The 27,175-nt window shown below is 41.9% G+C and overlaps 1 protein-coding gene across 4 annotated transcripts in view; it reads right to left on the bottom strand.

Moving 5' to 3' along the window:
* The window catches only part of DCX (doublecortin), an 82,966-nt gene that overhangs the window by 44,941 nt on the left and 10,850 nt on the right, over positions 1-27,175 (bottom strand). For all 4 annotated transcript variants that reach the window (XM_068152003.1, XM_068152005.1, XM_068152006.1 and 1 more), the window contains exon 3: positions 25,448-25,788. In XM_068152003.1, the coding sequence (XP_068008104.1) occupies positions 25,448-25,788 (341 nt within the window). The remainder of the gene's footprint in view (positions 1-25,447; positions 25,789-27,175) is intronic.

Raw genomic sequence — 27,175 nt, 5'->3', positions numbered from 1 at the left:
TCATGCTCTTGTCCTGCTTCCAGCTTAGTTCTCTCTTCTGGGGTTGCTCAGACCATGTGTTCTCCATTAGAACAACAGTGACTCCACACATCTTCCCAAGCTCCACTCAAGCCATTCCTACAAACAGAAAATCCGTGGCCACTCTACCTTTATAAACTAGGTCTTGTAACTTTTACTTTCACCCATAGTCCTCCTTGTTGGGATACATTTTATTCATAGAAATGCAGATTATGTGGTAAAATATATATAAAACATACATATCTGCACAAAATATAAACCAAAGTTCACCATCAACCTTTTTCTGAGCTGCTCTTTCTGACATAAGAGACTGGCTCATGGGCTGGCCATCAGCAGCAGTGCACCATGCTCTGAAAAACTAGGCAATGGAAACCATGAACAGTTGTGAAGCATGTCATTTCCAAAATGCTATTTAAGCCACCAAAGAAGTCTCCTAGCTTTTGAGAGCTGTGCAAGGAGAATATATAGCATAATCTGATGATTTCAGCCATCTGATTCCACAGTCCAAGCTAATCCTATAAAGAGCTATCTGAAAAGACATTAAAGTGCAGGTCTGCAGAGCTGTACAGGTGTGTGAATGTTTGTGCACTTATGTACACCTGCACAAAGACAATTTGACATCTTCAAAGAACGTAAGATATAATATTTGACAATATTAGAGGCGAAGTGAGGAAATGGTTTCACCATCAGCTCTTCAAGGACAAGATGTTAAAGCAGCTATTTAAGTTCCTATGCTGTCAAATTAGTTCCTTTAAGAAAGTGCTTTGTTGCCTACAGAATCCACCAGTGGCCTTAATCACTCATGTTAAGATTTAAGCATTTGGAAAAAAAAGCTCCATGAATATATTAAAATAATTAAAAGCAGTATACATTCAGCTCTATATTTTTTAAATCAAATTCCATTTTGCACTCAGATTTAATGCAGGAATTTTAGCCAGCTCCCCTCAGAGAAATCTAGAATACAGATTTATTTTTAGCAGGACAAACTGCATCCTCCTCCCAACACACTTCAGGGCAGATTTATACTAAATAATTAAAACCCTACACACATGTACTCTGCTTCTGTGTAAGGGTTAAGGTTACCATCTTTGTGGTCATCCAACCATGGCCTGAGAGACACAAGAGAGAACAGCACTATTGACATTTCATCAGTGCTGAGTGATTCAGGCTTGCCTGGGACACTGGAGAAGGCAATCCAAGGCTTCCAGCTGTGGGGCCCCTCACTGGAAAGTAATCACTGAAGTTTTAGATCTAGGGAGCATTCATGGCACTCAGCTGATTGTAGCTGGTGCCTCAGTGCTCAAAGTAAAAGGAGCCCTCTTAGGAACTCATGCCCCAAACTATCTGCAGTTTTGTGAATCCCAGACAATACACTCAATTGGGATTCCAAATGTAGTGGAAGGAAATTTAAAAACCAAGAAAGAATGGGGGGTGGGGGAATCCAAACAAAACGTGTACTAACCAGCCACAGCCTTACACTTTTCTTTCCCTCCTGTTGATGTTCCCTGCACAGAATGCAAGACAACAAAGACCAAATTCACAGGTTACAAAGAGACAGATTAGCATGCTGAGACCCAGTTCACCAGAAGCAGATGGCCACAGAAGTCCCTTGGGATTGCATATCACAGACACTGAAACTCTTGGGCAATTCAAGGAACAAAGCTTGTCCTGCTGTGACAAGTGCACAGGGAGAACAAATCGAGATCCCTTCCATGACCGTACTAGAAGCCAGAATCTTGTCTGAATGGGCTTCAGTCAGTTTGCTTTTTGGCCACCAAACACAGATACTACAATGACTGAATTTAGTTAGTAGAAAGCATTTCACTCTCTCAATGTAAGTAACATAACCCAGCTTGTCTCCTCCATCCAGTGCTACATCCTACACAGCATCAAAGAAAATGGACACAAAATTCCAGAGATCTAACAGGAAAATGCAAGGATGATGACATGGAGCAGTGGTGAGGTAAGGACACTGAGCCTCAGTGTGATCCAGACTGGGGCAGATGGAATTCAGACATCCAACCATTCTTGCTGCCAGCAGACTTGACCAGGTAGGTCTGAATATTCCCTGTGCACCCAAGTGCTAACAGGAACAGTTAAGGTCATCTGTCTAATCAGCAGAAAGACTCAAACAGCACCTTCTAGTGCTCTGCTACAATAAATAGTTAACTCCAGTGTTTGCAAAGGATGCTGAAAAAGCACTACTCACTCCATTTTAGCTAATTCCCTTCTCCTTTCTCCTGCTTTTTCAGATTGTGATCCCTGTGGCACACTAATGTTGTAGGAAAGAGGGTCTCCTACCCAGCAATGCTCAGGGCAAATAATAACCTCAAGCCTTGGGTCACCAGGCTGTTTGCTGCCCTCTCTTTCATCTTGCATCGCTCTCCATGCACACTTCTTTCCCACAAGGGATTCTTTGTTCATTTGGGGGTTGTGAAAAAAAATGAAGTTATTGCATCTGTTCACACCTACAGACCCATTTGCACCTCATAGTGCTCCAGCAATAAGTGAAAATTAATTGTGATCTTCCCAAAGTCCTTACTTTGATATATGAACTTTGCCTAGTTACTTTCTTTGTCTAGAGAGGAAAATTCTGAGCAGGTATGGAGTGCACATGGTGTAGCAGTTAAGCACAGTGCAGTTGGGAGTTCATTTTAACTGACAAGGGAAAATAGAAATAAACCTTCCAAGTGCTGGGGGGAACAAGGCAACATTGCTGGGGGATGGTGTGGGAAAGGATCACTCATCTGAGGGGAGGAGGAAGGGGAATGACAAAGTCACTTAATGTCATACCTCTGGGTGACCTTGCTAAGCCAAGCAGACTGAGGATGTAAGGCAAACACAGGTGAAGGGAAGGGCCCTTGGCCACTTGGAGGATCAGTGTGAGCATTTCCTAGCTGTAAAATACGGACAGTAATACAAGCTTCCTTTGTAGTGTAACATGCTTCTAGAGGATGCAGCATCATCTCCAGCATCCAACACCAAGATCCCTTTGATGCTTTTCTCCAAATTGCCTTGATTTTCCTGGGTTTTGGTCTCACCCTTGAATAACTTAATCTGGTAACTTAATGTGGTACCTAAAACATTCTTAAGCTTGGCTAATTGCTTGTTTTGGAAGGTGCTCTTTTCCCCCCCAAATTAACATGTATGCTTAGCCAAAGTAATCCTATTTTGTTAAGGTGCAAATCCATTTATGCAAATTACCACCTAGCTTTTGAGTGCTGGAAAATGTAGAAGTGTCTTTCACTGTACTGTACCACGAGTACTTCTCCATTTCATCAACATTTCCTGAACTTGTCACTCTAAATTCCTGCAGCACAAAGTCTCTCTTTCTCTGCAACCGTCCTTACATTAAAGTTTTTAATCTTGCACACTGCCTGGTGGGACAGTCTGAAAAATTAACCCAGAATAACCACAGTAATCATGACAGTTCTAAACTTTGGACTTAAATTCTTCCATTTGGCACCTCTGATTACTGAAGTTGAGCCCAGTTTGACACTGCCCTCATTTTGACGCAGATTTGCCATAACGCTTCTTTTGCCATGTGCCACTTCAATTACGAATACTCTTTCTTTGCACTGCTGCCTTCCAGATGCACTGAATTTCCCTCCTGCAGACTACAAGAAAATTACTTGGCTCCCTTTCCACCACTTTCTTTTTATTCTATTACATCAGGCAAATAAGATTATTTTGCATTAAGTTAGACTGTAACTTTCACATACGCACCTCCCCCCTACCCCTTTCTTTCTGCTCATGCACTGGTAACTTGCATTCTTCAGTATCCATATACTTTCTTATTCTAGGGGAGAAAGAGAAGGATAGAAAGCAAGAATTATTGTATCTTCCCATGAGGCAAATATTGCTTGTTCTATATAACTGAATTATACTACTGGCATTCAAGTGCCAAATCCTGTTTGAGCTTACTTTTCAGTCTGCCCATTTTATATAAATGCAGTGCAGACTCACAGGCATGGATGCCAAGCAAAAAGCACTGCTCACTTTCCTTACTCTGCAGTGAACAAACTCCTGGCAGAGCAGGTGCAAGGTACTTGCAGTCCTTTCACACTTGAGGTCAACAGTAGCAAGCAAATGCAGGTAACCTATTTGATAAGGCTGAAATGCTAACCAAACTGGATACCTCCTCTAACCAACTTTTGAATATTAGTGATGCCTCCCCCCCCCATGCAAAAAAATATTAAAACTTCTCTAGTTTAGGACCCTTTCATCTCCTGTGCTGGTATGTGTTTTAAGAGCCTGACTTCTTTGTCCATTGAGGTGTGCAATCTCCCTCCATAGTCACATGTGGAGGATGTTGCTCATCATCTATCAGCCAACCATACTAATAGGAACTGGTGAAGCACTTTGGCAATGACCTGTGTGAACCAAGACTGTCTCCAGAGTGGTGCTAACATAGCAAGGTAGAAGAGCACTGTTTTCACTTCACTTATGATTTGTTGTACCTCTGGGGAACCCACACTACCAGTGCTCTTCTCAGACCGAATTGCCTACAGCCCACGGCTTTGTTCAGTCATTTACACCAACATAAAGTGAGTGCAGGCTGCAAAGGCAGACAGAAACTCAGAGTCTTTATGGCCAACTGAGCAATAAACAAACGCCTCTGCTAATAGGATTCACTCTCTTGCTAGATTACATGTGTGTCAAGTTAACAAATCATCAGATTGGGGCCAGGCCCTCAATTTGCAGTGCTTGATGCTGCAAGTGACAGCTTGCTCTGAATGAGCACACTGAGCCTTTTGGTACATGCATATTTGCATTTGAAAATTCAAGATAACACCCTCATCCTCTCTGATCATCCATTTTCCTATTTTCCTTTCAGCACATTAAGTGGATTTCTACCTCATCCCTCTCTGACCAGGTTCAGTTCACTTGTCACTCACTGCTGTGCTGATGACATGTGCTTGCTAAAGGCCTCTGCAAAAAGGACAAGCCAAGTGCAACCCAAAGCAGATGTTCTCTCAGTAAGTAAAAGTCTGTAAATCACCTCCATAGGAATGGAGGAAACCTGAAATCAGAAGCCTGTTTTCTCTTCTCCAGTGTAAATATAGAAATTTTTGGGTTAACCAAGTCCAGTTGTGTTTATCAGAGTCTCCGATGAGATTTGGACACTGGTACTGCCTTGCTAGTCCAGTCTGTCTGTTCACTATGGTTTTTTACACTCTGTAAATCACTGAGCCAAAATAGAATCTTTAAACTACTTCTCTTACCCCCTGCTGATGTAGCAGAGGAAAATGGGCTGTATCCTGGGCTAGGGAAAGCTTTGAACACCAGGAGGTTGGACGGCTAGTTCTCTACCTCTGACAAACAGAATAAATCCAAGATAATTAGTAAAGCACCTCTGAGGAAATTTTTCCTCAGTTATTTCTTGGAGCTCCTTTCTTTCCTGTGAAATGCAGCTCATCTGCCACAGCCCAGCCGGCTCAGCTTTTCCACTGAGCTGAAGCAATCGCTTAAACAAAGGATTTGCTGGGAGCTTGGTTACATCATTGCTGCTGCCTCTGGCAGGCTGCTGAGGAGGAGGTATGATTTACATATCAACGGAGATGCTGAATGGTCAGTACCAGGCTGACTGCGCTAAGCTGCTGTTCTACTGAGGAAAGTGTGCTATAAGGCTGCAGTTGCTTAAAAATTACTCTGACCTGCTCAGATCAGATAAATTAGAAGAGATTTTCCTTCTGCATATTTTTTTTTCTCTCCAGCAATGAAGAGGACAAACACCAAACCTCCTGTTTGGAACTGCCTCGGATGCGGGGTGTTACTTGGCAGGGAGAAAATAGTGAAGATTGTTTCACAAGGTGGTAAGCTGGTGCCTAAGTGGATAAAATGGCACATTTGCCCTAAAAGGACATTGGGTAATTGCTGAGACAGATAGAACAATGCTCCCATTACCAGTATCCTGTTCAAAATCCTCTGAATGCCCTTTCTAAATACATTTTTAAATTGTCAGCACTTAAGCAAGGTACGGATGTAACAGCGTTAGGAAAGACAAGAACAAGCAATAAGAACTACATTCCTTTGATTTTAAAAGCAGCTTTAGCAGCAGATTACCAGCTAGTGCAAATCAATGAGTCTGCATTGGTTTTAATAGTGCTTTCCAGGCTTATATCAGTTTTTACTCTTTGAATAGCACCTCAGACCTTTCCACTCACAGCATCTCAAAATCTTGCTTTGGGGATACTCTATTGTCAAGAAGGATCTATTTTTCTAACAGATTTCTTGCAAACATAAACCAAAATGTGATATCCAGGCAACTCCCATAAATCCTATTAATGGATTTCTGTACATTCAAGACCTGCATGTATCGTGCTTTGAGAATATGTCTGTTTTGAGTGCCCTCAGAAATAGCATCTCTACCACTCTGCCAACTCAGGGACAATTATCTGGGTGCTACCCACAAATAATTTTTTTACAGCTGTCCACTGAGAGTTCAGTATCTCTCTCCCAATTATCCATCTAAAAGGAGGAAAGGGGATAAAAACCTTAGAGTATCATGCTTAGTTGTTGCAATTCCATTTATCAGGTAATTGATGGTAGCTGAGGATATAGCTTCCTGCATCTCACATTGATTCTAGCCCTGATAGCAACACAAAAAAGGCCTTCTCAGCAAGGAATTCCAATATTTAAGTGAGGTGCCCAAATAACACCAGTCATAGCCAATGTGACCTGACATCAGCATTACTGATGTGCAATGATCAGGGGAATCCAGCACAGCCAGGTCATCAGGAGACAGCTGAAACAGGTGAGAGGATGGTGAGGGCAAGTGAAACCCCACTCTGCACCATCTAGCAGGCACAAAAAGGATGCACTCTGGGTCCCACAGAATGGTGCAGCAATGGCTGTTTGAAATATCTGCTGCCCCAGTGACACTAGAAGCCTAGCACCTGACTCCGGTCTAACACCCTTGAAAGATGCTGTCAGTGCACACACCAACCACTATTGATCCCCCAGAGAGGATGGTGCCTCAAACAGCTTTGTTCTAAGCACAAGGCCAATGGGCATAGGCTGAGAATCTGGCTCAGCAGTCCTCTTTGCTCTTACAACTGCATTGTAGTGTAATGGAAACAATAAACCCCTTGAGGCTATTTATGGTTATTGTGTTGATTTTCAAGTATTCTGTTCAGAGAAGCAAATGTGAGGCAGTACTGACCAGCTGCTGCCATTTGTTCTCTGCTAGTACACCCACAAACACCCACCTTCAGTCCTGCATTACCTGCAGTCTCCTCTATATCAATCAGCACTTGCAACTGGTGTAACTTTCCATTTGGCAGGCAAAGTGAGAAGCTTTAGCCTGCCTGTAGTAGACTCCAGCTATTCATGACATGAATTCATTAAGAAAGCCTTGCTGGTGGCTGAATTGAGATGCTACCCTTGTGAACAGAGAAGGTGTTAAGACTGCAGCAATATGGATGTTCCCAAGCTGGGGCCAAGGTCTTGGTCTGCAGCATGTCATGGAGCTTAGCCTCTCCCTAAGCTTACAGGCTCTGTAGGATATTTTCTGTCTTGATACTATTTAAAATGTGGTACAATGGCACAGAGAAGAGACAACAGCCATGTATTTTTCTGCAATCAACAGGTTACATTATTTTTATGTGAGAACAAGTAGAAAGTGCTGAGACAGCAGAGAATGATGTTGGTGAAGTGCTCAGTGGAGCATGAGAACTGGCAGAGAGAGTAAACATTGCTCCTCTCCCTCCAGGTGCTGGCCAACGAGGCAGGTTTGACACAACATCTGAAGATCTCTTAAAGAAATGATCCAGTGAGGCTGGAAGAAACCTCTTGATTTTGTCATTTCTGCCTGAAGCATAATGAGATGCTTTTCCCTTCCTTATAAGCTTATAATAAATTATTTCAAACATTTGACTTAGATACATGGTAAAGATGTAAAAGGGTGAGTGTGGAAATAAACACAGTCTGCTTAGGCACCTTTAGTACAAGAAAATGATGCTGCAGGGCATCATGGAATCACAGAATGTTATGGGTTGCAAGGGACCTCTGATCACTGAGTCCAACCCCCCTGCCAAAACAGGATCACCTAGGGCAGGCCACACAGGCACAGTCCCAGGAAATAGTAGAAATTGTTTAATCAGGCTGCAAAACTGACATGCAATTATAAAAACCATTAAAACAACCCAGAAACTATTGCATTTGCAGAAGATCCACACAGAGATTTGACTATTATCACAGCTTTCTCTAGACTGATTTCTGAGAGGTTCTTCAAGTGTCCCTGCCAAGACAAAAAGATCTGCATGAGAGGACAGCCCTTCTGTGGGGCCAGATGCACAGAGATTACTAACTTCATACTAGAGATGAGTAAAGAAAGAAATAAAAAAGTAGCTCTTTGGGATGCTGTGACCTTTGCTGTTAGAGATGGGTTTATTCTAAACAACAGAAGTATTTAAATGATGGTGTAACACTTTCCCCTCCAAAACAGCATTTCCTGCTACATCAGACATTGCTGACTCTTAAAGTATAGTTTGTCACAAAGCAGATTTTCCAGTCCTTGCTCTATAGGAGCTAGCTAGGACAGTGATATCACTCCTAGGAAAAAGCCACAAATACTACTACAGTCAAATTTGATTAAAAACCACACAAGTATTTAGAGATACAAAGAACAAAACTTTCCACAGCCAGCTGGCCTGGGAAAAAAAGAAATTCAAGGCTTAGTTTGTGTAGACTCTCTTGTGTAGTAGCAGATTTGACTCAGTGCACTGGCATTTTGGATGCAAATGCTGAAAGGGTTGCACTGGTAGAATGGGATCTGCAGAGAATAGACATAAAGGCCTGACTGTTGAAGAGCCTCATTTGTGTACCAGTGAGAAGCAAGTCCAAAATGAAGCATCTAGCAACAACAGAGCAAACAAAGAGCAGCTAAGAGGGACTGGAGCTGCAACAAGAGAGCAGGGCATGGAACAATAAGCTTCTGCAGTAAGAAACAAACTAAAACAAAAAGCTGGTTTGGGAAAGCTTTGGCAGTGGAAATAACAGGACTCATGCACACAGGTTTCTTCCAAATGTCCAGCTAGCCAGTGCTGCTGGTAAAGCCGTGCACATCCTATCTGCTGTGTTAGTGGTTAATCCACAGATGATTAAGATCCACCCTGCCCATATGTGCTTGAAAAGGCATCCAGCAGACAGACTGGAGCAATGATGATTAATGACAGCACACCCAGCTGCATGGTTTGCATTCACAGTTCTCCTCATAAGCAGGAGCACAAGACATACAAGCATGTTCCTTCTGAGTCCAAGAAAAGGAGTGTATGCAATTGCTTGTGAGCTGCAATGTGAAAGACACTGGTGCATCCTTCTTTTCAGAGGTGGCAATTCAGGAACAGTGCTGCTCTTTTCCTTTAGGAAGGCCCTGAATTCACTGGACCATCAGACTGAGGTTATGGCCCACGGAAGTCTTCCATAGACTTCAGCGAGGTTTGGATGAGGCTCTGCAGCTGGGTAAGAAATAAATATCCGTACTGAAAGCTTCACATCTATCAATAATAGAAAAGGATGAGTTTGGGCCACTGCCCAGGTTTCCCTGTGTGCCATGCTTCAGCCTGTTTAATACTTCTTTAAGGTTACAGCTGTATTGGCCAGGAGCATTTCCAGCTAAAGCAAAAAGAGCTGGCTAGGGGCAAAACAAAGGACTTAGTAAGCTAATGGTCTCATTTGGTGTGGCAAATCCTCCAAAATCCACTGACAATTTAGGAACATAATCCCCTCACTTTTATTAGTGACATGCTTCAGCCTTCCATACAAATTGGAGACTACAAACTTATATGCAGTGATTTTTCTCAAAATAGGGTGCATTTGTCAGACTGCCTAGTGGGGATGTCTTTGCCCCTGAACACAGCAAGGATTAAGGTGTGAAATTCCTATTAGGACAAGGGGATTAGACTGCTGCATTTACATAGGGATTTGACACAGAGAATCAGTTCATCGGGGGGCTGATGCACAGCCTCCATGAGGGGCTAATAAGCTGTTTCAGAAGAAAGGGAAGCTCCTCCTTCACAAATGCACTTACATCTTTTTGCATGATGCTGCTTGGAGAGGCCAATTCTTTCTTGATCCCTTCAGGGATCACCCTAAACCCTAAAGCATGAGCTATGGGATTGCCCTGATTGTTGCCTTGGCACATTTACATCTGAAGTAGTAAATCAGAAAGTAGTTGATAAAAAAAAACTGTTAGATTTAGAATCAACAAAATTTATGTAACAATCATGAATGTAAAAATGCCCACTAGCTCAGGGAAGAAAATGATGTCATAATTACATGGATGTTTTCAGACCGAAAAAGAGACACTAGCTCAAGCACATGCACTTTAGCAAAGAAATACTACCTGGGCTGCTGTCTCTTCACTGAAAAGGTTCATGTAACAAGGCTCTTTGCAGGCACATAGGCATAAAAAAAGAGATCCAAACTTTCAGAACATCTCCTCTAACACCTACTATTACAGCTCATAGATGTGAAGCACTAAAATTTAGAGCACTCAGTTTCACCCTTAGATAAGATGACACCAACTTAGTCCATTCCCTCAGCAGCTCTGCATGCTAGATTTAGCACTGTGCTAGGTAGGTACATTTCCACTTCAGTTCATGTTCTTCAGCCTCCCTTGACTTTAGCCCGAGGAACAGAGTGGCCTAAACTCTCAAAAGGTAGTTTTATTCTTTGGTACCCCAGGGCTTTTGATCAGGGAAGAAAATGCACAAACCAGTAACACTTTCTGGACTTAGCTTGTCCATCTTAGTGTGCATTTAATCAGTGAACTGTAAATATTCAGTGTTAGGGTTTACTTGTACTGCTTAGCACCTTGCATAATTAAACCACCCAAAAGCATAGAATTAACAACTGACAACAATATATTATGATTTATGCCTGAAATAAGAAAAAAGTCCTGCAAAAGCAGAGCTTACAGCTGCAGTAATTCAGGAATGTAGTCACTGCTCACTATTAAATATAATGGTATTAATAAGAGACCGGGTTCAGGTATGGCCAGTTTCCTTGCTTTCCCCCAGTGCTTAACAGTGCCCCTCAAACCCTGCAGAGCACCTCCACACACACTGCCTTGGAGGGAGCTATTCACATGCTTAAATGTTGTGATGCATCTAAGCCAGCATGCTCAGCACTTCGCAACACTGAGGCCCAACACAGAGTGAGCTGTCACTGGCTTCGGAAGTCCAGATACTCCAAAAGCACAAGCCCAGTAACACTGGTGTCCCCTGTCACCTTTTCCTCTATACCTTCTTGTGTCTCGGTCCAGACAGTCTGATCCTAAGTAGAAATCATCGGAAGTACCAAAAAACTTAGGATGATATAGTCTATACAGGAGCAGAAACGAGAAATCAGGTGTTCATGAAACCAAGGCATGTGCTCAGATCTTTAAATCACAACCTCTGGAAGTTATTCATATTTATCTTGCACAAAATCCAAGCACTGGTGTATCCTTCTGAGGTAAAGTCATTCACAGCTATTTCATAGGCATGACCTGCACAGCATATGGGTATTAGAAGGAATAAAAGGTGAGCAGTCACATGATGGATTAAGGAACATCAGTTCATAAAGTCAAACCACAGCCTCACATGTTGCTTTTATATGGGACCTGGTGAGAGCCTGCTGAACTAGAACTGGAAATTGTGTCTTTTAATTGTATTCCTGTGTTTCTGGAATAACAGGGCACTGCTGGCACACACTGGCACTCCCCTGACATAGGAAGAAAAAGGTGGATGTTAAAGAAGCCATAAATAGTACCTGCTAGTGCTCCTTTTTCTATTCTGTTGACTTTGATTCAGCTCCCTGCAATTAAAGGGAACAAGAGAAAGACAAATAAAATTATCCCAGCTGTTTGTGGCCGACAGACCTGGCCTCCCAGCTGAGAGCTCTTTGTGCTGCTGAGAGCGTCACCAAGCAACCAGCCCTTGCAGCTGCCAGACTACAAAAAGGAAGTGAAAGCATGACTTATGGAGAGGAAACACATGTGAAGGTTGGGACTGAATCAATCTCTGCTTTGTCTCCTGCCTAAATATGGCACCAGATACAAGAGGAGATCACCCTCAATGGATCTCACCCACTGAGGAAGCAGAGCCCAGACACCTATTTTGTTTTAGAGGACAGATTCTTGGAGAGCTATACCAAGGTATCCTGGACATGGTATCTGGAGGCAATGAAAAGAAGAGGGATTGAGTCTATTATGATGCTATCAAAACTTAGTATTCTTCATTAATCTTCACTGGTGGTCCAAAAAGCAACATAAGTTGGTCCCCTGTACAGCTGCCAGAATAACTATGTTGTCCCAGTTGTAAGTTAAATCCACATGTAAGTCAAGTGGAGGTGAAAAAAGATTGTCTGATAATTGAAACAATATGGCAAGGAGAGCAAAGCAAACAGGCAAACCCCCATGGACTCAAGCAGAGAATGAATAAAATGGGAGGGTATGAAAGAGAGAGATAAATGAACTCTGAGACTGTTGTACTGATTGGTATAGAAATGTTAGCTGTCAGAAAATGATTAGAAATAGTAATAGCTCTTCCTACAGAATCTCAGGAACTCTTTGAAATCAGAAGGGATGGGAAACCATGACCTATATCATCCCTCTAGGTATCATCAGTACATCTTACAAGTGACTCATCTTCTGTTTTACAAAACCAAACCAACCAACCAGCCACCACCACCACAACACTATAACAAACTTGTGTGAAAAACTTTTCAAACTGGAATATTAAAGACAAATTGTCCAACTTATGCAGCCTCCCTGTGGGTTTAAAAGTGTTAGGGCATGCCTGTCTGAAAACACCAAATTTATTACTTTAACCTAGCTCACACACTGCAGCAGAAGCTAGGACTGATGACAACAACCCCCAGACCCTATCATGCTGCTTGAATACCTGAAGCACACTGAACCCTCTCATTTGTGACTAATGTATTTCCTGTGGCAATTACCTTCTGCTTTTGAGAGACTTTGGTGAGCTGTGCTTAGAAGACAATAACAATTGGTTTTCACCAGTACTAGACAGTGTAAGATCTGTAAATTAGTGCTTACTATATCCACTTATGCCCCAACTTTATTTTTCCTTATTTATTGTGGATTTTATACAAGATCCAACATTTCACACATGCAGCTGGAAATAACCCAAACAATCAATGTCAGGATCAGATGGTATTTTTTCCAGCACCTATTTTTTATGGAAGAAAAAGAATTCTGCAGAAACAGCATAAAAAGGGGGAAGTTCTGCACTCTTTGACACCAAATCACTACTTGCTGCCAAGAGCAGTGCAAAAACTTTACACAGAAGCTCATGATATGGATAGAAATCCAAGGAAAAGCAGACATTTCAGAAGCTGTTCTCCATTTTAAAACTGCAAGAAATGCCAACATTGTAAAGATCTTTGCTGCTTTACAGTGCTAAAAATAACACATGCCACCAACTCTGTTGAGACTCTTATACAAAATTCAGCCAGCCTTATGGTTTTCATTTTGATTGAAATACACACATAATTTTGCAACCCTCTGTGACTGAGGTTGTCTAAAATGCAGGAAATCCTCAGTACCATCAACTCTCAAAGTATTGAAAATCACTAGAAGCAAAAGGATGCCTCAATTTTCAGCTGGTATTAAGAGATCTAAGTTCTTGTTTCTAATCCATTATGAAGGGCTTTCAAGTAGGCAAGAATAACATTCTTAGCTCCTAATGTTGACTATCTAACTCGACTCTTTGACACACTTCATTTACATGTAATCCTACAGCCTGCCAGCAGTTGATAAGGTTCCTGATATGTGCACATTTGAGAGAGGGAAGTTTAGTCCTCTTACTGCCTTTCTAGGAAGCTGAACTCCATGATGGAAGACTGCTCAGGTTTAAGGTTTCAAAAAGATTTTTGCTTCTCAGCATTTGTTCCCAAATAATTTATCTGCCAGGTATAAAATTCTTGACAAAGTCGAAGTGGCTATATGTATTTTTGCTTGTTTCCATTATTAAAATACTTCACAAGTTGTTTTATATACTAAGTAGCATGGAAGAAGGGAGAAGAGCAGTATGTTTTATGATGGTAGTGTAAAAGGTAGGACCACTCCATACAGGTTAAACAAACCCACTTCAAATGTTCCGTTGTGCTAATGGTGGTATGATGACTTGTGTAAACTGTCTGTAGAAAGTTAAGGTATTCCCCAACTGTAGAGCTACAGCTTCTTGCAACATCTTTGCACAACTAGATACTTTGGACTTGTGAAGAAAGCAAATTTACTGGGTGTGAGGTCACCTCCATAACCCAGCCACAGGCAAAATCCCAGTTTCGTACTTACAGGAACAAAACCATACCAAGAATCAGAAGCCTTGGAGAGCCATGTTGGAGAGCCTGATTATCTAGCACTGAACACTCCATACTATGCACACTCTGACCATTTGTAACCTGCTTAAAATGTAGCTCTAACATACTTCATTAACAAGAGAGTTACCACATGCCTGCATGAGCTACCACAGCCCTTCTAGCTGCTTCAGGAGAAGATGGGACAGCTGCAGGGGGCTGCAATGCAGCACAGGCACTGAGAAACTTCTAATTTACTTTCCATATTTTGAGACATATTTCCGAATGTGGAGAGGTGCAGTGGAAGGGTAAATGGAACACCCCAGTATTTCAAAAAGCTGTTCCTTTCTGCCTGAATTTTGAATGCACACCATATGCTCTAACATGGTGTTTCAATCCTGTGATATTCCTTACTAGCCTGCCTCAAGACCAGTCCTCTCTGCAGGATAATTATTTTTAATTTAAAAGATAAGAGTAATTTCTATCCGTGTATGCTGCTTTGCAGTCATGATCATTCATTATACTGCCTGTTCATCTCAGTAGGTCTCTCATTTGTCTCCCAACTTTATGACAATTATTCTTTCATCATCTTCAAGTATTTCATATCTTGATCACTAAAGGTGACACCGTAAATACCACTTGTATCTTGATACTTAATTTTCACTCTGATAACAATTTTTCTAACCTGGTTGCTTTTCCCAAGTGATTTCCCATCTGTGACATTTTCCTTTCTTATCACTACTTCAGGTTCCTTAGTAGGTTCTTGAAGGAGCCTTTCCTCATGATTTTTTAAAATTCAAATAGCCACTCTTTTACCCATGATGCTATTTGTTCTATTATTCTGTACTAATATATCACCAAGGTGAAACTTTTTTCTTGCAGAAGTTCTGTTTATTCATAGCCTCTTATGCCATGTCGTGTATTGCACAATTTTAACTTCCATTTCAATTGATTTATCTAGTACAGAAGCTTCCTACTGTATTTTCATTGCTGAATGGAGAGCAGAATGGTACACCCATTGATCACCATTCCTGCCCTCTCTCATCCTCTTCTAGCAACATTATGGGCATGAGGGAGTGAGGAAGGGTGCAGGAGAGATGTCACAAGCATAGGGGTACAGCAATAGCATGAAGAAGTGCTTCTTTCACAGAAGCATGCATGCATCACAAGATGCTTTCCTAACCCCACTGTTTTCTCCTGTTCAGAGAACCCAATGAAAGACAGAGATCCATAGTCAGAAGCTGTTCTCTCAGTAGCACAGTTAGCATGGCTAGGTGTTTCACATGGTGGCTTGAAATGGTCTTTCACAACAAGGAAGTCCACAGTGAGGCAGTAGCAGAACCAGAGATGTGGGCCCTGGCAGCCACAGGGGATTGAGTGCCAGATAAGCAGCACAGAGCAGATGGTCAGGGCAGGGGAGTGGAGAAGGAGCCCGGAGCCCTGCTCTCCCTGGCTGCCCTGCAGGCTCCCTGGCTGCATAATTATTCCTGTGGAGCCAATAAAGCTCCTTGTGTTCATTGTCCTCCAGATAACAGAGCTCAGACCTGGAGGACTGACCTCTCACGCCAATTCTGACTGAAGGAAAATCCCCAGGAAAAATCCTTCTAATGAGTAGTGCATATTATCTCATCTTCCCCATGTCTGGTTTTTGGCCATGTTGTTCATAACTAAGTCCCCCATTTGGGGAAATAAAAGAAAAAAGAATTAATAAAGAGCAGCATGCCCACTCCCCATTCTAGCTGAAATATCCTTGATCTCAAGTAGCTTTCAAGATAAAATATGAGAAAACATCATGAGCCAATGCATACAAATTCCCTATTTATTTTAGATTGTGTGGCTAATTATAAAAAGGTTAATGACAATAAGATTTGCATTTATCTCAAAGAATAACTTAAAAGTAGGGAAACATTTTCAAAGTGTAGTTGAGGACTCCAGTAAAACACTTTTAGTTTATGAGAATAAGAGAAAAACAGTAACATGAGGATATCACTGCTGGAGCAAAACAGTCTCTGGGATTCTTTAACTAAAAGGAGAGTGTAGGTTGCTAGGTCAGCAAGTTGAGTTTCAGAGTTATGTTCTGCAGCACTTAGTAACATGTATTTATAGACAGATCTATGTGCATGTGCTTGATGCTAACCAGGGAAATAGAACTATGTGCATTAACTCAGAAAGGGTTGGCTGTATGCTCACAGGGGAGAGGGTGTGTCTCATGGCTTGGAGCAGTGAATGCTCTGGTTATTAGCCTCATTTGTTTTTCCCTATTTAGTCTGAATCCAGAGCTAAGCACATCTCCAGGAGCAGGCTTGTAGTCCCAGCTCTGTATGCTAATCAATTTGCTGCAGCCTGAGCAGCCCTGACACAAGCTGGAATGGTCCTCAGCTTTCACGGCTTGTCTCCACACTTCCCACATGTGCAGCCCTATCCTAGCCAATTCTGAAAATCTGGATGGACTTGATCCAACTTAGTTTCTCCTCAACTCCTTTAGACATACTTTTATTACACACATTTCTGTGCCAATATCTTTGTCACCCCTGGCAGACCTAAGGGTGGATGGAAGCTATTATCCTCTGCACACGAGCAAAACTACGTCTCCTTCCCTCACTGTCCCACACACAGATCCCTAAACAATGCTGACAACATGTTCAAACTACAAGATAAGGAGACTTTTGACAACCTGTCACACTCAGTCTGGGCCCTTTGCAACACAGATTCATTTCCTTAACACATAATGCTCCACCAAGATGCACCCACTACATACAAGAAAGAATAACCACTGGTTCACTTCTGCATGTGTGATTTCAGGGACAAGAAGGAGATACTGTTGTGCTGCATGACAGCTCTATCACACTACTTCTTACCTCTATTATGAGGCTGTGTGCCTTTACCCACATCTAAGTGCAGGCTCTCCCTAAAGAAAACAGATTTAGGCTAGATCTAAGGAAGAAATGTTTTACAATGAGGGCGGTGAAAAACTGATCCAGGTTGCCCAGAGAGGAGATAGATTCCCCATCCCTGGAACCATTTCAGGTCAGGTTGGACAGGGCTCTGAGCAACCTGATCTATCTGAAGATGTTGGATTAGATGGTCATTTCCAGTCCACACCATTCCACAATTCTATGAAAAGTGTGAGTTATGTCATAAGTAACCTGCTGTAGAGTGAGAACAGACTTCTAATCAAAGGCCAGTTTGACCTGAAAAGGGAAGAAGTGGTTTCAGGCAGATGGGTGGAATTTACGAGATGTGGAATATGGCACCAACTGCCCTCAGAGTCTCTAGGTGTCTTGCTCTGGGTGAGGTCAGGGGAGTATACACACACTCCGAGCTACTGCAGATAGGGAGAAGTGAGCAAACATACTGTACATGATGCCACTCACTGCTTAAGACTAGGGACTCAAGCGTATCAAAATGAGCAAGATATATCCCCATTACAAACAGGGAAAATACACATATTTAATTATTCTACATGATCAAAAGAAATAAGACATTTGCTAGACTACACACATTAAGGTAGATGATTCTCAGAAGTCATTCAGTATAATCTGCTCCCTGTCAGATCAGGAAAGACTCTTCTTCACATTGGTGGGACATCTTGAGCACCACAAAAGAACCAGAAACGTCATTTTATGTGATGATACAAACCAGCAGTGGGAAAAAGTTCAGGGCTTTCTTGTTATGCTCCTGATATTCAGCCTAATTTCCCTTGCTCATTTTCAGCCCATTTATTCCTAGATAGACCCTCTGGCTCTGCAGTGAATAATCCTCTTCTCTCCTGGGATTCAGAGCAAAAAAGGAACATGTCACTCTGTATGACAGAAAGAACTGCCAAAATAAAGATGCTAGTGAGGATTGAATTTTTAGCATACATCTCTTTTGGGGTGTGAATAGCACCAGGATTCAGTAATAGGGGCCATGTACTTTTGGGTCAGCAGGTCAGATCTGACTGCATCTTTCAGTAATTCTGACAGGCTGCCATCTGTGACACAAGTAGCAGGTGCTCATGTGGATCTTGGTCAGTACATCTCTACTAGCAAGGTCGTTTCCAGAAAAACCACCATTTTCAGCAGGCAGCAGTGCAACTCTGGAGCTGCTGCTGGACTTGGAGCCTCACTGCTGGAAGAGAACAATGGAGTCACTGCAGCTTTAGCCCATGTTTACATAAAATGCCAATAAATACACAGCATCATGCCTTGTTGGCTAGCAGGTGGGAGCAGGACACCTCCAGAACCTGAGGCTGAAGCAAAGCAATAGAAAAATATCTACAGAAATCTGGAAGGTGGTGGTCTCCTGTCCTGTCTCCCCTTGCTCCACATGTGCCTTAGGGACTTGGTTGGAAACTGCACTAATGGCAACCAGGTCAGTCTCAATGCTCATGGGAAAAGAGATTTGATCAAGACTTCAGCTGCTGGGATCAGACTACTTCCACTTTAAAATGCAGGCAGGCACTTCTCACCCAGACTCTGTGGCCCAGAGACTTAAGTAAACATAAATTAATAAGCCTAAACTTTCTGAATAACATCTCATAAGGTCTTCTGAATTTTTTATCCTAAGTACTTAGACACACATTCCTGGAAGCTTGGCCTATTCATTCTAGCGAATGATGAAATCCTTAAGGGATACCTGAGGACTAATTGGTTTTGTCTGTGTTAGTGTCTAGTCATATCATGAATCAGGCAATGCTGAATCCCCAGCACAGACTAAGAGCTCCCTAAAGACAGAGAACTAGGTTGTGTTGTCTGGCACTGTGAGAGACTTGGGTTCAGAAGTTCTTCGGCCCATACATTATTACTAACCTTCCTTGCATGACACATGGTTGTTAAGAATCATCTCATGCAAAAACCCAAACCCAGAGTAACTTGAAAAAGCAATGAGGAATGAGCCTGGGAGTTCATCCTCACTCTGAATGATCACAAAATCATTTGGGTTGGAAAAAAGACCTTTAAGACTGAGTCCAGCTATTGACTCTCATGTCTGATTCTAAACCAGCATCTTTTAAACACCTCCAAGGATGAGGATTCAACCACATCCCTCGTGACCCTGTTCCAATGTTCCCTTTCAGTGAAGGAGTTTCTTCTAATACCCAGCCTAACCTCCTCGAGTGCAACTTGAAGCCATTTCCTCCCTCACCCTATCACTTGATACTAGGGAGAGGAGACCAACACTCGACACACTCCAATCTCCTTTCACAAAGTTGTTGAGAGCAAGGTCTCCTGTGAGCCTCCATCTCTCCAGACTAGACAACTCCAGTTCTTCATCTGCTCTTCATAAGACCTTCTCTCCAGATCTAACCCAACACATTGCAGAGATCCACCCTACTAAGGGCAAAGATCCTGCCTGCAAAATTCCTCTGCTAGGGCTTGCAATCCAGATCTGTCTGCTGGGTATCAAAATGAGAGTTTTATGCAAGGCCTGCCTAATCTCAGCAGTTAAGAAGCACTGAGAAGAAAGGACTGAGAAGAGGATGCAAAACAGATACAGTTTTGTTGTTATAGCTTTATGCAATAGGGAGATGGGCCTCACCTCTGTTAGTGCTGGCTGCTGCAGAGCCTTTTGCAGGAGGCAGGATACGAAACACACTCGCACCCAGCTCCTGCTGTTCCCTCTCATTTGCTTTGGGGGTAGATCCGAGCTTTATGTGACTACACAAAGCAAACTGATGTGTTCTGGGGCTTCCTCAGTGCAGTTTTCCAGTATCCAAAAGGGCAAATCAATTACAAAGTCTCAGAAGGATGAGAAGTTTCTGACATCCCACCTCTTGACATATGTTAAAACACAACCCAATTTGCTTGCTTTGTAACCTTGAACCTCATGCCTCAGGGTGTAAGTTAACTACCTCCAGGGCTCTAGAGGGAATATTTCCCTCTGATCTTTCAGCAATGCAGATGTTACTAGGTACATCATGGAGGTATTCTCCTTCTCCTTGAGCATCAATTACAGCTTGCAGCTGTTACAGCTATTTATATAATTTGGTACAAACCTTGTTCTGTGTCATAGTGATATGATTTCTGCAGTAAAATAATAGAGCACCTGCAAAGTTTGATTGGTTTCTCCACTGCAACTTGTATGGATGCATCTAAGGTAGGTTTTTACTGCTAGTGCCATACTAGGAGCTGATTTATCAACTAGTTGGTTGGCTCTGAACCTAAAATCCCAACCTTTAAACTGTCGTGAGCTTAGTCATCCTGCTTATTCCTCTGTGGCTGCTGCCCTTGCTCAATGCAAGTCATCTGAAATGAAATGGCAATTTCGTCTCTGGACAGGAGAGGTGGGCTGGCCTCCTAGGCATCTGCATCAGCTTTGCAAACAGAGGATGACCTTCACTCATCACCTACCACATGAAATCCTTATCAAAGCAAGAGGGGACCATTTTATTAAGATCAGAAATTCTTTCAGGAGTACAGTCACAAATGTCCTGAGGTATGAAAAATTTATGTAATTTCCGCTGACAAGACAGCTAACACTCAGTTGGAATGGGAGCAGTTTGTCTGGGCTAGGTATAAGCCAGTGAATAGTACATGTGTGACTCCTCCCTGTGCTGGAAGATTTCAAAGTCCAGAAAAGACCATTGGAAATTGTTATGGCTAAAACGACCTTTATTTCCCTGATTGTTGACTGAGAACATCTCTATTTATGTGCAACTGATGTGTACAAGCTTTCCACTAGGAACAGCCCCTTATTCTGTTCATTTGGTGATGTTAATTGATGGCTCACAGAATGGGGTATTTAGCTAAGACATAGCAATATATCAGCTAGAGAAGAAGCAGAAGGAATTTCATACTACAGACAGTATCTATGCTCAGGCACAACTGAACACACCTGGGGAATTTCTGGTTTTTCCAGTGGATCTCTCAGCCAAACAACACCACCACCCCAAAACCCCCAGATTTTTGTTGCTACATCTCTCACTGAACAACCCACAGACTTTCAAATACGAAGTAGTGCAGGAAAATAGAAGTTCGGCAGCTACAGAAGACATTAGCTTTTACAGGTCTGTTCTTAAAAACAGGAATGGATGCAGACAGACATCACTTGCAGAGCAGGGTGCAGAAAGCAGATGATGGGCACTGGGCTGTCAATGGTGGAACAGCCTCCTCCTTTCCAGAAAAACACCTACTTATTTCACACCATGGTGTGAAAGAAGTGCAAGCACATACAGGACATTAAATCTCTATAACAGTGGCAATGTCTAGTTTAGACTATTGCATCCAAAATATCTGTGTGCAACTTCATCCACAGTCTCAGACTCTTGTTTTCTAATTTTGTTTATTAATGACATGAGGCAGAAACCGTCACCATGTGCTTATAAAGTATCCAGTGCTCCCAGGAATTCAGACTTATTTGGGACACTGGGTGTAACAAGGGGTTTAAAAAAAGAAAAAGAATCTACCAACACAACTGTTTCCCAGCATGATCATAGAATTACACAGAATTCCAGCATGGTGGGGGTTGGAAGGGACCCCTGGAGATCATCTAGTCCAACACCCCTGCTAAAGTACCCACAGCAGGTTGTCAAGGATCACAATCTCCAGGTGGGTTTGGAATCTCTCCTGAGAAGGAGACTCCACAACCTCTCTGGCACCCTCACAGCAAAGTTTTACCTCATGTTCAGACAGAACAACCTAGCTTCTAGTTTGTGCCTGTTGCCCCTTGTCCTGTCACTGGACACTACTGAATAGAGCCTCTTGCCCCCTGCTCTTTAGATATTGATAAGCATTGACCCACATGATCCACAGATCAGACCAAATTAAATCCTTCATATATATACATCAGTTATATATATTACACATCTCTACACAACAGCAGTTGTAGCCATGAAGCCAACTACTGAATTCAATCCACCTCAGTATTTAATGCACTGAATTCTCTGACCTGTAACACTTCCTCTATGGCCAGAAAAGTTCAAAAGTTAAACCTCTGTTGTGATTCTCTGTCACAACTCATTATGGTCAACAATTTGAAATCCCTTTTGAGTTCTAGTGTGTCCATCGAGAGGTGATGATATGTTCCAAGGAGGGAAGGAGCTTGAGTACAGACAAGGCACAAGGCATTAGAAACATGTGCAAGATCAAGTTAAAAAATTACTTTTAGTTTATGAAATGCGATAGCTTTTCATATTAATGAGATGCAAATTTAGCAGTTTCCAAAGGGTTATATTTTTACAGGCAACCCCAAGGCATAAAAAGAAACAAAATTTCTTTAAAAAACCCTCACCACCTCCCTGTTGTTTGGAGTGTAACATTAATTCAAACACAGCCCATCCAGCTCTCAATTAACTGCTTTCTCACTCCAAATGCAGCAGCTCTGCAGTGCATAGAAATGTAATTATTTACACACCACTCCATCATTGCCTCTACTGTCTGTGCTTCTAAAGCATCTTGATTACTCTACTGATGAGCACCATGGAAATGCCTATAAATAAAATAATCATCTCTTCTCATTAAGTTACAGCTCATGGACTGAAGAAGGATGATTTCTCTTTGTACGTCCCCTTTGTAAATTTTATCATCTCACAACAGAGGGAGTAACGTGCCTCTGGTGACACTCAAAGAGACAGACTGTCAGGATGCTTGTCAGTATTTCAGCTTTGAGCAGCTTGTGGTTTTGCATGAATATTTACTCCTGAAAATAAAATGCTGTTGTTCAGAATTAGGCATGTAAGAATCTCTTTCTGATGTCAGAGTCAGATGTGCAAACCCCTCTCATATCATGTCAGAAGGTCAGATTTTTATGGAGCAATGTGTCATGGAAACTCTAACAGCAAACACTGCACCCATAGCAGAATCTTCTAGCTCTAGTTTCAATCCTAAAAACACTCAAAGGTGGAAGATATCAAATAAAATTACATTTAAAAATCCCAAACATTGAAGGAAACCTTCCAATAACAAAGCCTGGTTGAACTAGGTTTGCTCTTCAGGAATCTTCAATGGTAATTGATGCCACAAAGAAATATCAAACATTCTATTTTTGTCAAATCAAGGTCTCCCTCTTTTCAATGCCTGCAGTGGCATGTGTATGTTTGCTTACACTGAACTCCCCTTGGTGTCTCTAGCCCACCATGAAATATCACGTTTCATTAAATGGTGAATTCTAACACCAAGAATACAATTTAAATGTGGTACCAGTACTCAGACTTTACTGAAATCACATTTCTGCAACAAAAAAATGGTGTTGAAGTTGTCGGTTATGGGCTGATTTGATTTTGCTCTCCAGTCAGAAGTGGAGGAGGGGGAAGCACCATTTATTCCTGTACCTAGCTAAAAGGTGGATGCAGTTTGATGGAAGCTCATAGTGCATCCCTATTTCTGCACACCTGCCAAAGCAACATCTCACCTCCAAAATGTTGGCTGTTCTGAAACAACTGAGGCAATAGTGACAGGGCAAGGGGTAATGGCTGCCAACTGGAAGAAGCTGCATTTAGATTAGACATTAGGAAAACATTTTTCCCCATGAGGGTACTGAGGCACTGGAATAGGCTGCCCAAACAAGTTGTGAAGGCTCCAACCCTGGAAGTTTTCAAGGCCAGGTTGGATGGGGCCTTTAGGAATCTGGTCCCATAGGAGGTGTCCTTGCCCATGGCAGGGGATTGAACGTAGGTATCTTTAAGATCCCTTACAACTCAAATCACTCTATGATTCTATAAATTTACAGGTTCAGATTAAGATCCTCATTCACAATTGTAAGAGCAGCAGTACTCCATGTCAGCATGAGAAGGCAGCAACTTTGGGTCAGATCCATCTATTAAATCATTTGTTGATGGGATTCAAAACTTCATGGTCTTGTGCCCACATGTGATTTCCTCAGTGAAGACAAACTATTTGGCTCTCTCTTTCCTCTTTCCCCAGCTACTTTCAAGATTTCCCATGCATCACTCCCTGTATCAGTGCTTATTTACAGCATGGTACTGTACCTATGGACAGTCTAATTGGAAAGTCACCCACTCATCTACAAACTACACATCTTACAAAGAAAAAATAGTGGGTTGAGACAAGTGGAAAGAAAAGCTTTGACAAGCAGATGAGATTTCTGTATATCTGAAACCAGCAGTATCCACCAAATAATGTGCAGGGTACAGAGTTTGAGACAAAGCAAGAATATCAGGCAGGTTAGAGTGATGTGCCGCTTCCAGCTCCCAGACAACTGCACCTGGACTGTGCAGGACACTTTATGAGCCTATATTTGTGGTTGGAAAGATGAACATTTTCATACACAAAGCCTACATGTTGTTAGTTGGACATATTGCCTAGGGTTGGAATGGCATTTCAAGAGCCAGAATTTTAATTATTTTCGCCAGAGTCAGGATTTTGAAGCAATAGCATCAATACCTAGAATAGTCAGTGTCCAAACCCTGCACAAGTGCTTTGCTGAAGCAAGAAAAATAGTGACAAAACCAAGATAATCCATTAAATCAGGCTCAGAATTGTCCTTGAAGAATTTAGTTCTTCCCAGTCCCCAAAGTTATCCTCAGCATTCCTTTAAGGGCTTTCATATTTACAGCAATATGAAATGGCTTATGGCTGTGTAGCTGCTAACAAGAGACAGATGTTCCCTTCAGTTCCAGGAAAATATAGACATGAAGCACATTATGTTGACCCACTAAATATTTTAGACCCAAATTCCCTTCTGCATGTTACCTCTTCGTGCATTTAGTCAAAAACCCACAACATAGTTCCATGCTTTTCCTGCTAATTATGAAACTAGCCACACTTGGATCAGTTAGTCTATCTTCACAAGCCTTCATCTGAGAACAAGAAAAGTCAAGTGACACATTTTCTCTCAGCACATTTAAAGCTGAAGAGTTCTTGCAAATACTTCAGAGCCAAATCAACTGGTGGCTGTGGGCCGAACTCCCCACATTATTTATTTAGCTAGTCCGGAAGACACACGTTGCATGCTGGCGTGCAGGACAACTCATCTGTCTTGCTCAGATGGTTGGCTGCATTCTTTACTTGATATTAATATCAGCAAAAATTTAGTAACGTAACCACTGGCATGAGAAGCCTGACTTCTAAGTGAACATATGGCAGTGATCATCCTGGGTTAATTTTAGGCTTCAAAAATTGTTCTGAGTCAGCAAAGCCTCAAGATAAGAGAAAGAAAAAGGTGTAACATCTGCAAAATCTCCTACCTGTTTCCCATCCAGGGTGTACAGCTTTTTGACCACTCCTGTCTCCAGTTTTATTGCTTCAGTGATGTCAGTGAGAACTTGCTCAAAGGAATGGGCAGTCTTCTTGTTCAGGAGCACGCGGACTGCCTTCCGGGGCTTCACCCCGCTGCGGATGATGGTTACCAGCTTGGGACGTACAAAATCTTTGTTTTCTTTTGCTTGGGCACTGTTGCTACTGGCCAGAGACTGAGGTGCTTTCTGGTTGGCAGATGTCTTTACATTGACAGACCAGTTAGGATTGACATTCTTGGTGTATTCCACTTTCTTGAAGAAGTTGTCAGATGAGCAGACGTAACTCTCCCCTTTAGAAAGAAATGAACAACAGCCTGACTCTACAGTTATGACTGAAAGACTGCTAAAAAATAGACACTATGCATTTCCCCCATTAATTGTGTCAATCATTAATTGTTTTCATGAGCACTTCCATGACAGCTTATTAAAACATTTTATATTCATTTTATATTTATGCTTATTTAAACTGTGACTAATTTTTCCCCAAAGTACCTAAGTCATCCATAGCTTACATCAGCAAATCCATACTACTACCCAATCCATGTAAAACAGGGGTTAAAAGGTTGAGAGTTAATAAAGGTACTTAAGTACCTGAAGATGTAACTAAGCTGTCTAAAAAGCTCCTAAACACCAAACTCATTTTATCACCTACAGTATTTTGCAAATTTGCCCACTTTCTCCCCACCTTTACAGTCCTAGCTACTACTTCAATCTCTCCTCCCCTGCCAAGAAGATATCAGGAGTATCTTTTGTGCCATGGCTGAAAAAGAATAAAAATCTGGTACTTGAACAGCCTCTGCCAAAAGCAGCATTGATAAATCTAACAGGCATAACAAACATACTTTATTATCGTGTCAGTGGTTTATTAGAGGACAGACTTCATGGCAGCTATGATAAAACACTACACCAAATACCACTGCTTTGGTTTATATGGCTGATACTAACCAAAAATATATTCAGTCCCAATTTGGACATGGTAGAGATTACAGTCTTGTTAGTAAGTCATCATAAAGCCCTTCCCTACCCCATCCAAAATTAGTTTCAAGCTTTGCCTGTAACTTAGGGGACCCTGTCTAAGGCTTTAGAAGCACCTTAAAGGATTTGCAGGATCTTCTTTTGCGCCTGCAAATCTGATGGATGCTAGAAGAGTTACTACTAGAATAAGACTGTAAACCAGTATCCCTAAGGGAATGTAGCTGTCTAGTCTGAAATGACTCAGACTGCTGAGCACTGAGGACACAGAAAAAAAAGTCAGTCACTGCTGGAGGAAGAAACTTTTGTCTCGCCATTAGATAAAATTTTAATAGGAACTGAAGGCATGACATGGGTACCTGTAAGATCTTACTGAGTTTCTTTTGGTGTTTCATTGGGCTGGCATTATAGAATGAAGGTCTTCAAATATTATGATAGGTTTGAAATCAAAATTGATTTAATTCTTTTCAAGAACAATCCTTCCTTATGTAAACAGACTGCATTTCCTCATGTGGTCCCTGCTGCAGACTTCAGGGCCTGAACATGTTTGAAAAGCTCACAAAATATCTGAATCTTGCTTTCCACTATAGGATCTCTAGGGCAGGATTTGACATCCAATTTTCAAAGGTCTAAATGTGGATTTCCAAACAGCCCACTAATTTCCATAGAATTTTATGGTCCAGGTCTGTAACACATCCAGTATAA

This window comes from Melanerpes formicivorus, unplaced genomic scaffold (genome assembly GCF_026170545.1).
Source record: "Melanerpes formicivorus ecotype bairdi unplaced genomic scaffold, bMelFor1.0.p_v2 SCAF_22, whole genome shotgun sequence".
Classification (NCBI taxonomy): domain Eukaryota; kingdom Metazoa; phylum Chordata; class Aves; order Piciformes; family Picidae; genus Melanerpes; species Melanerpes formicivorus.
This window is presented reverse-complemented; position numbering and strand designations above follow the sequence as displayed.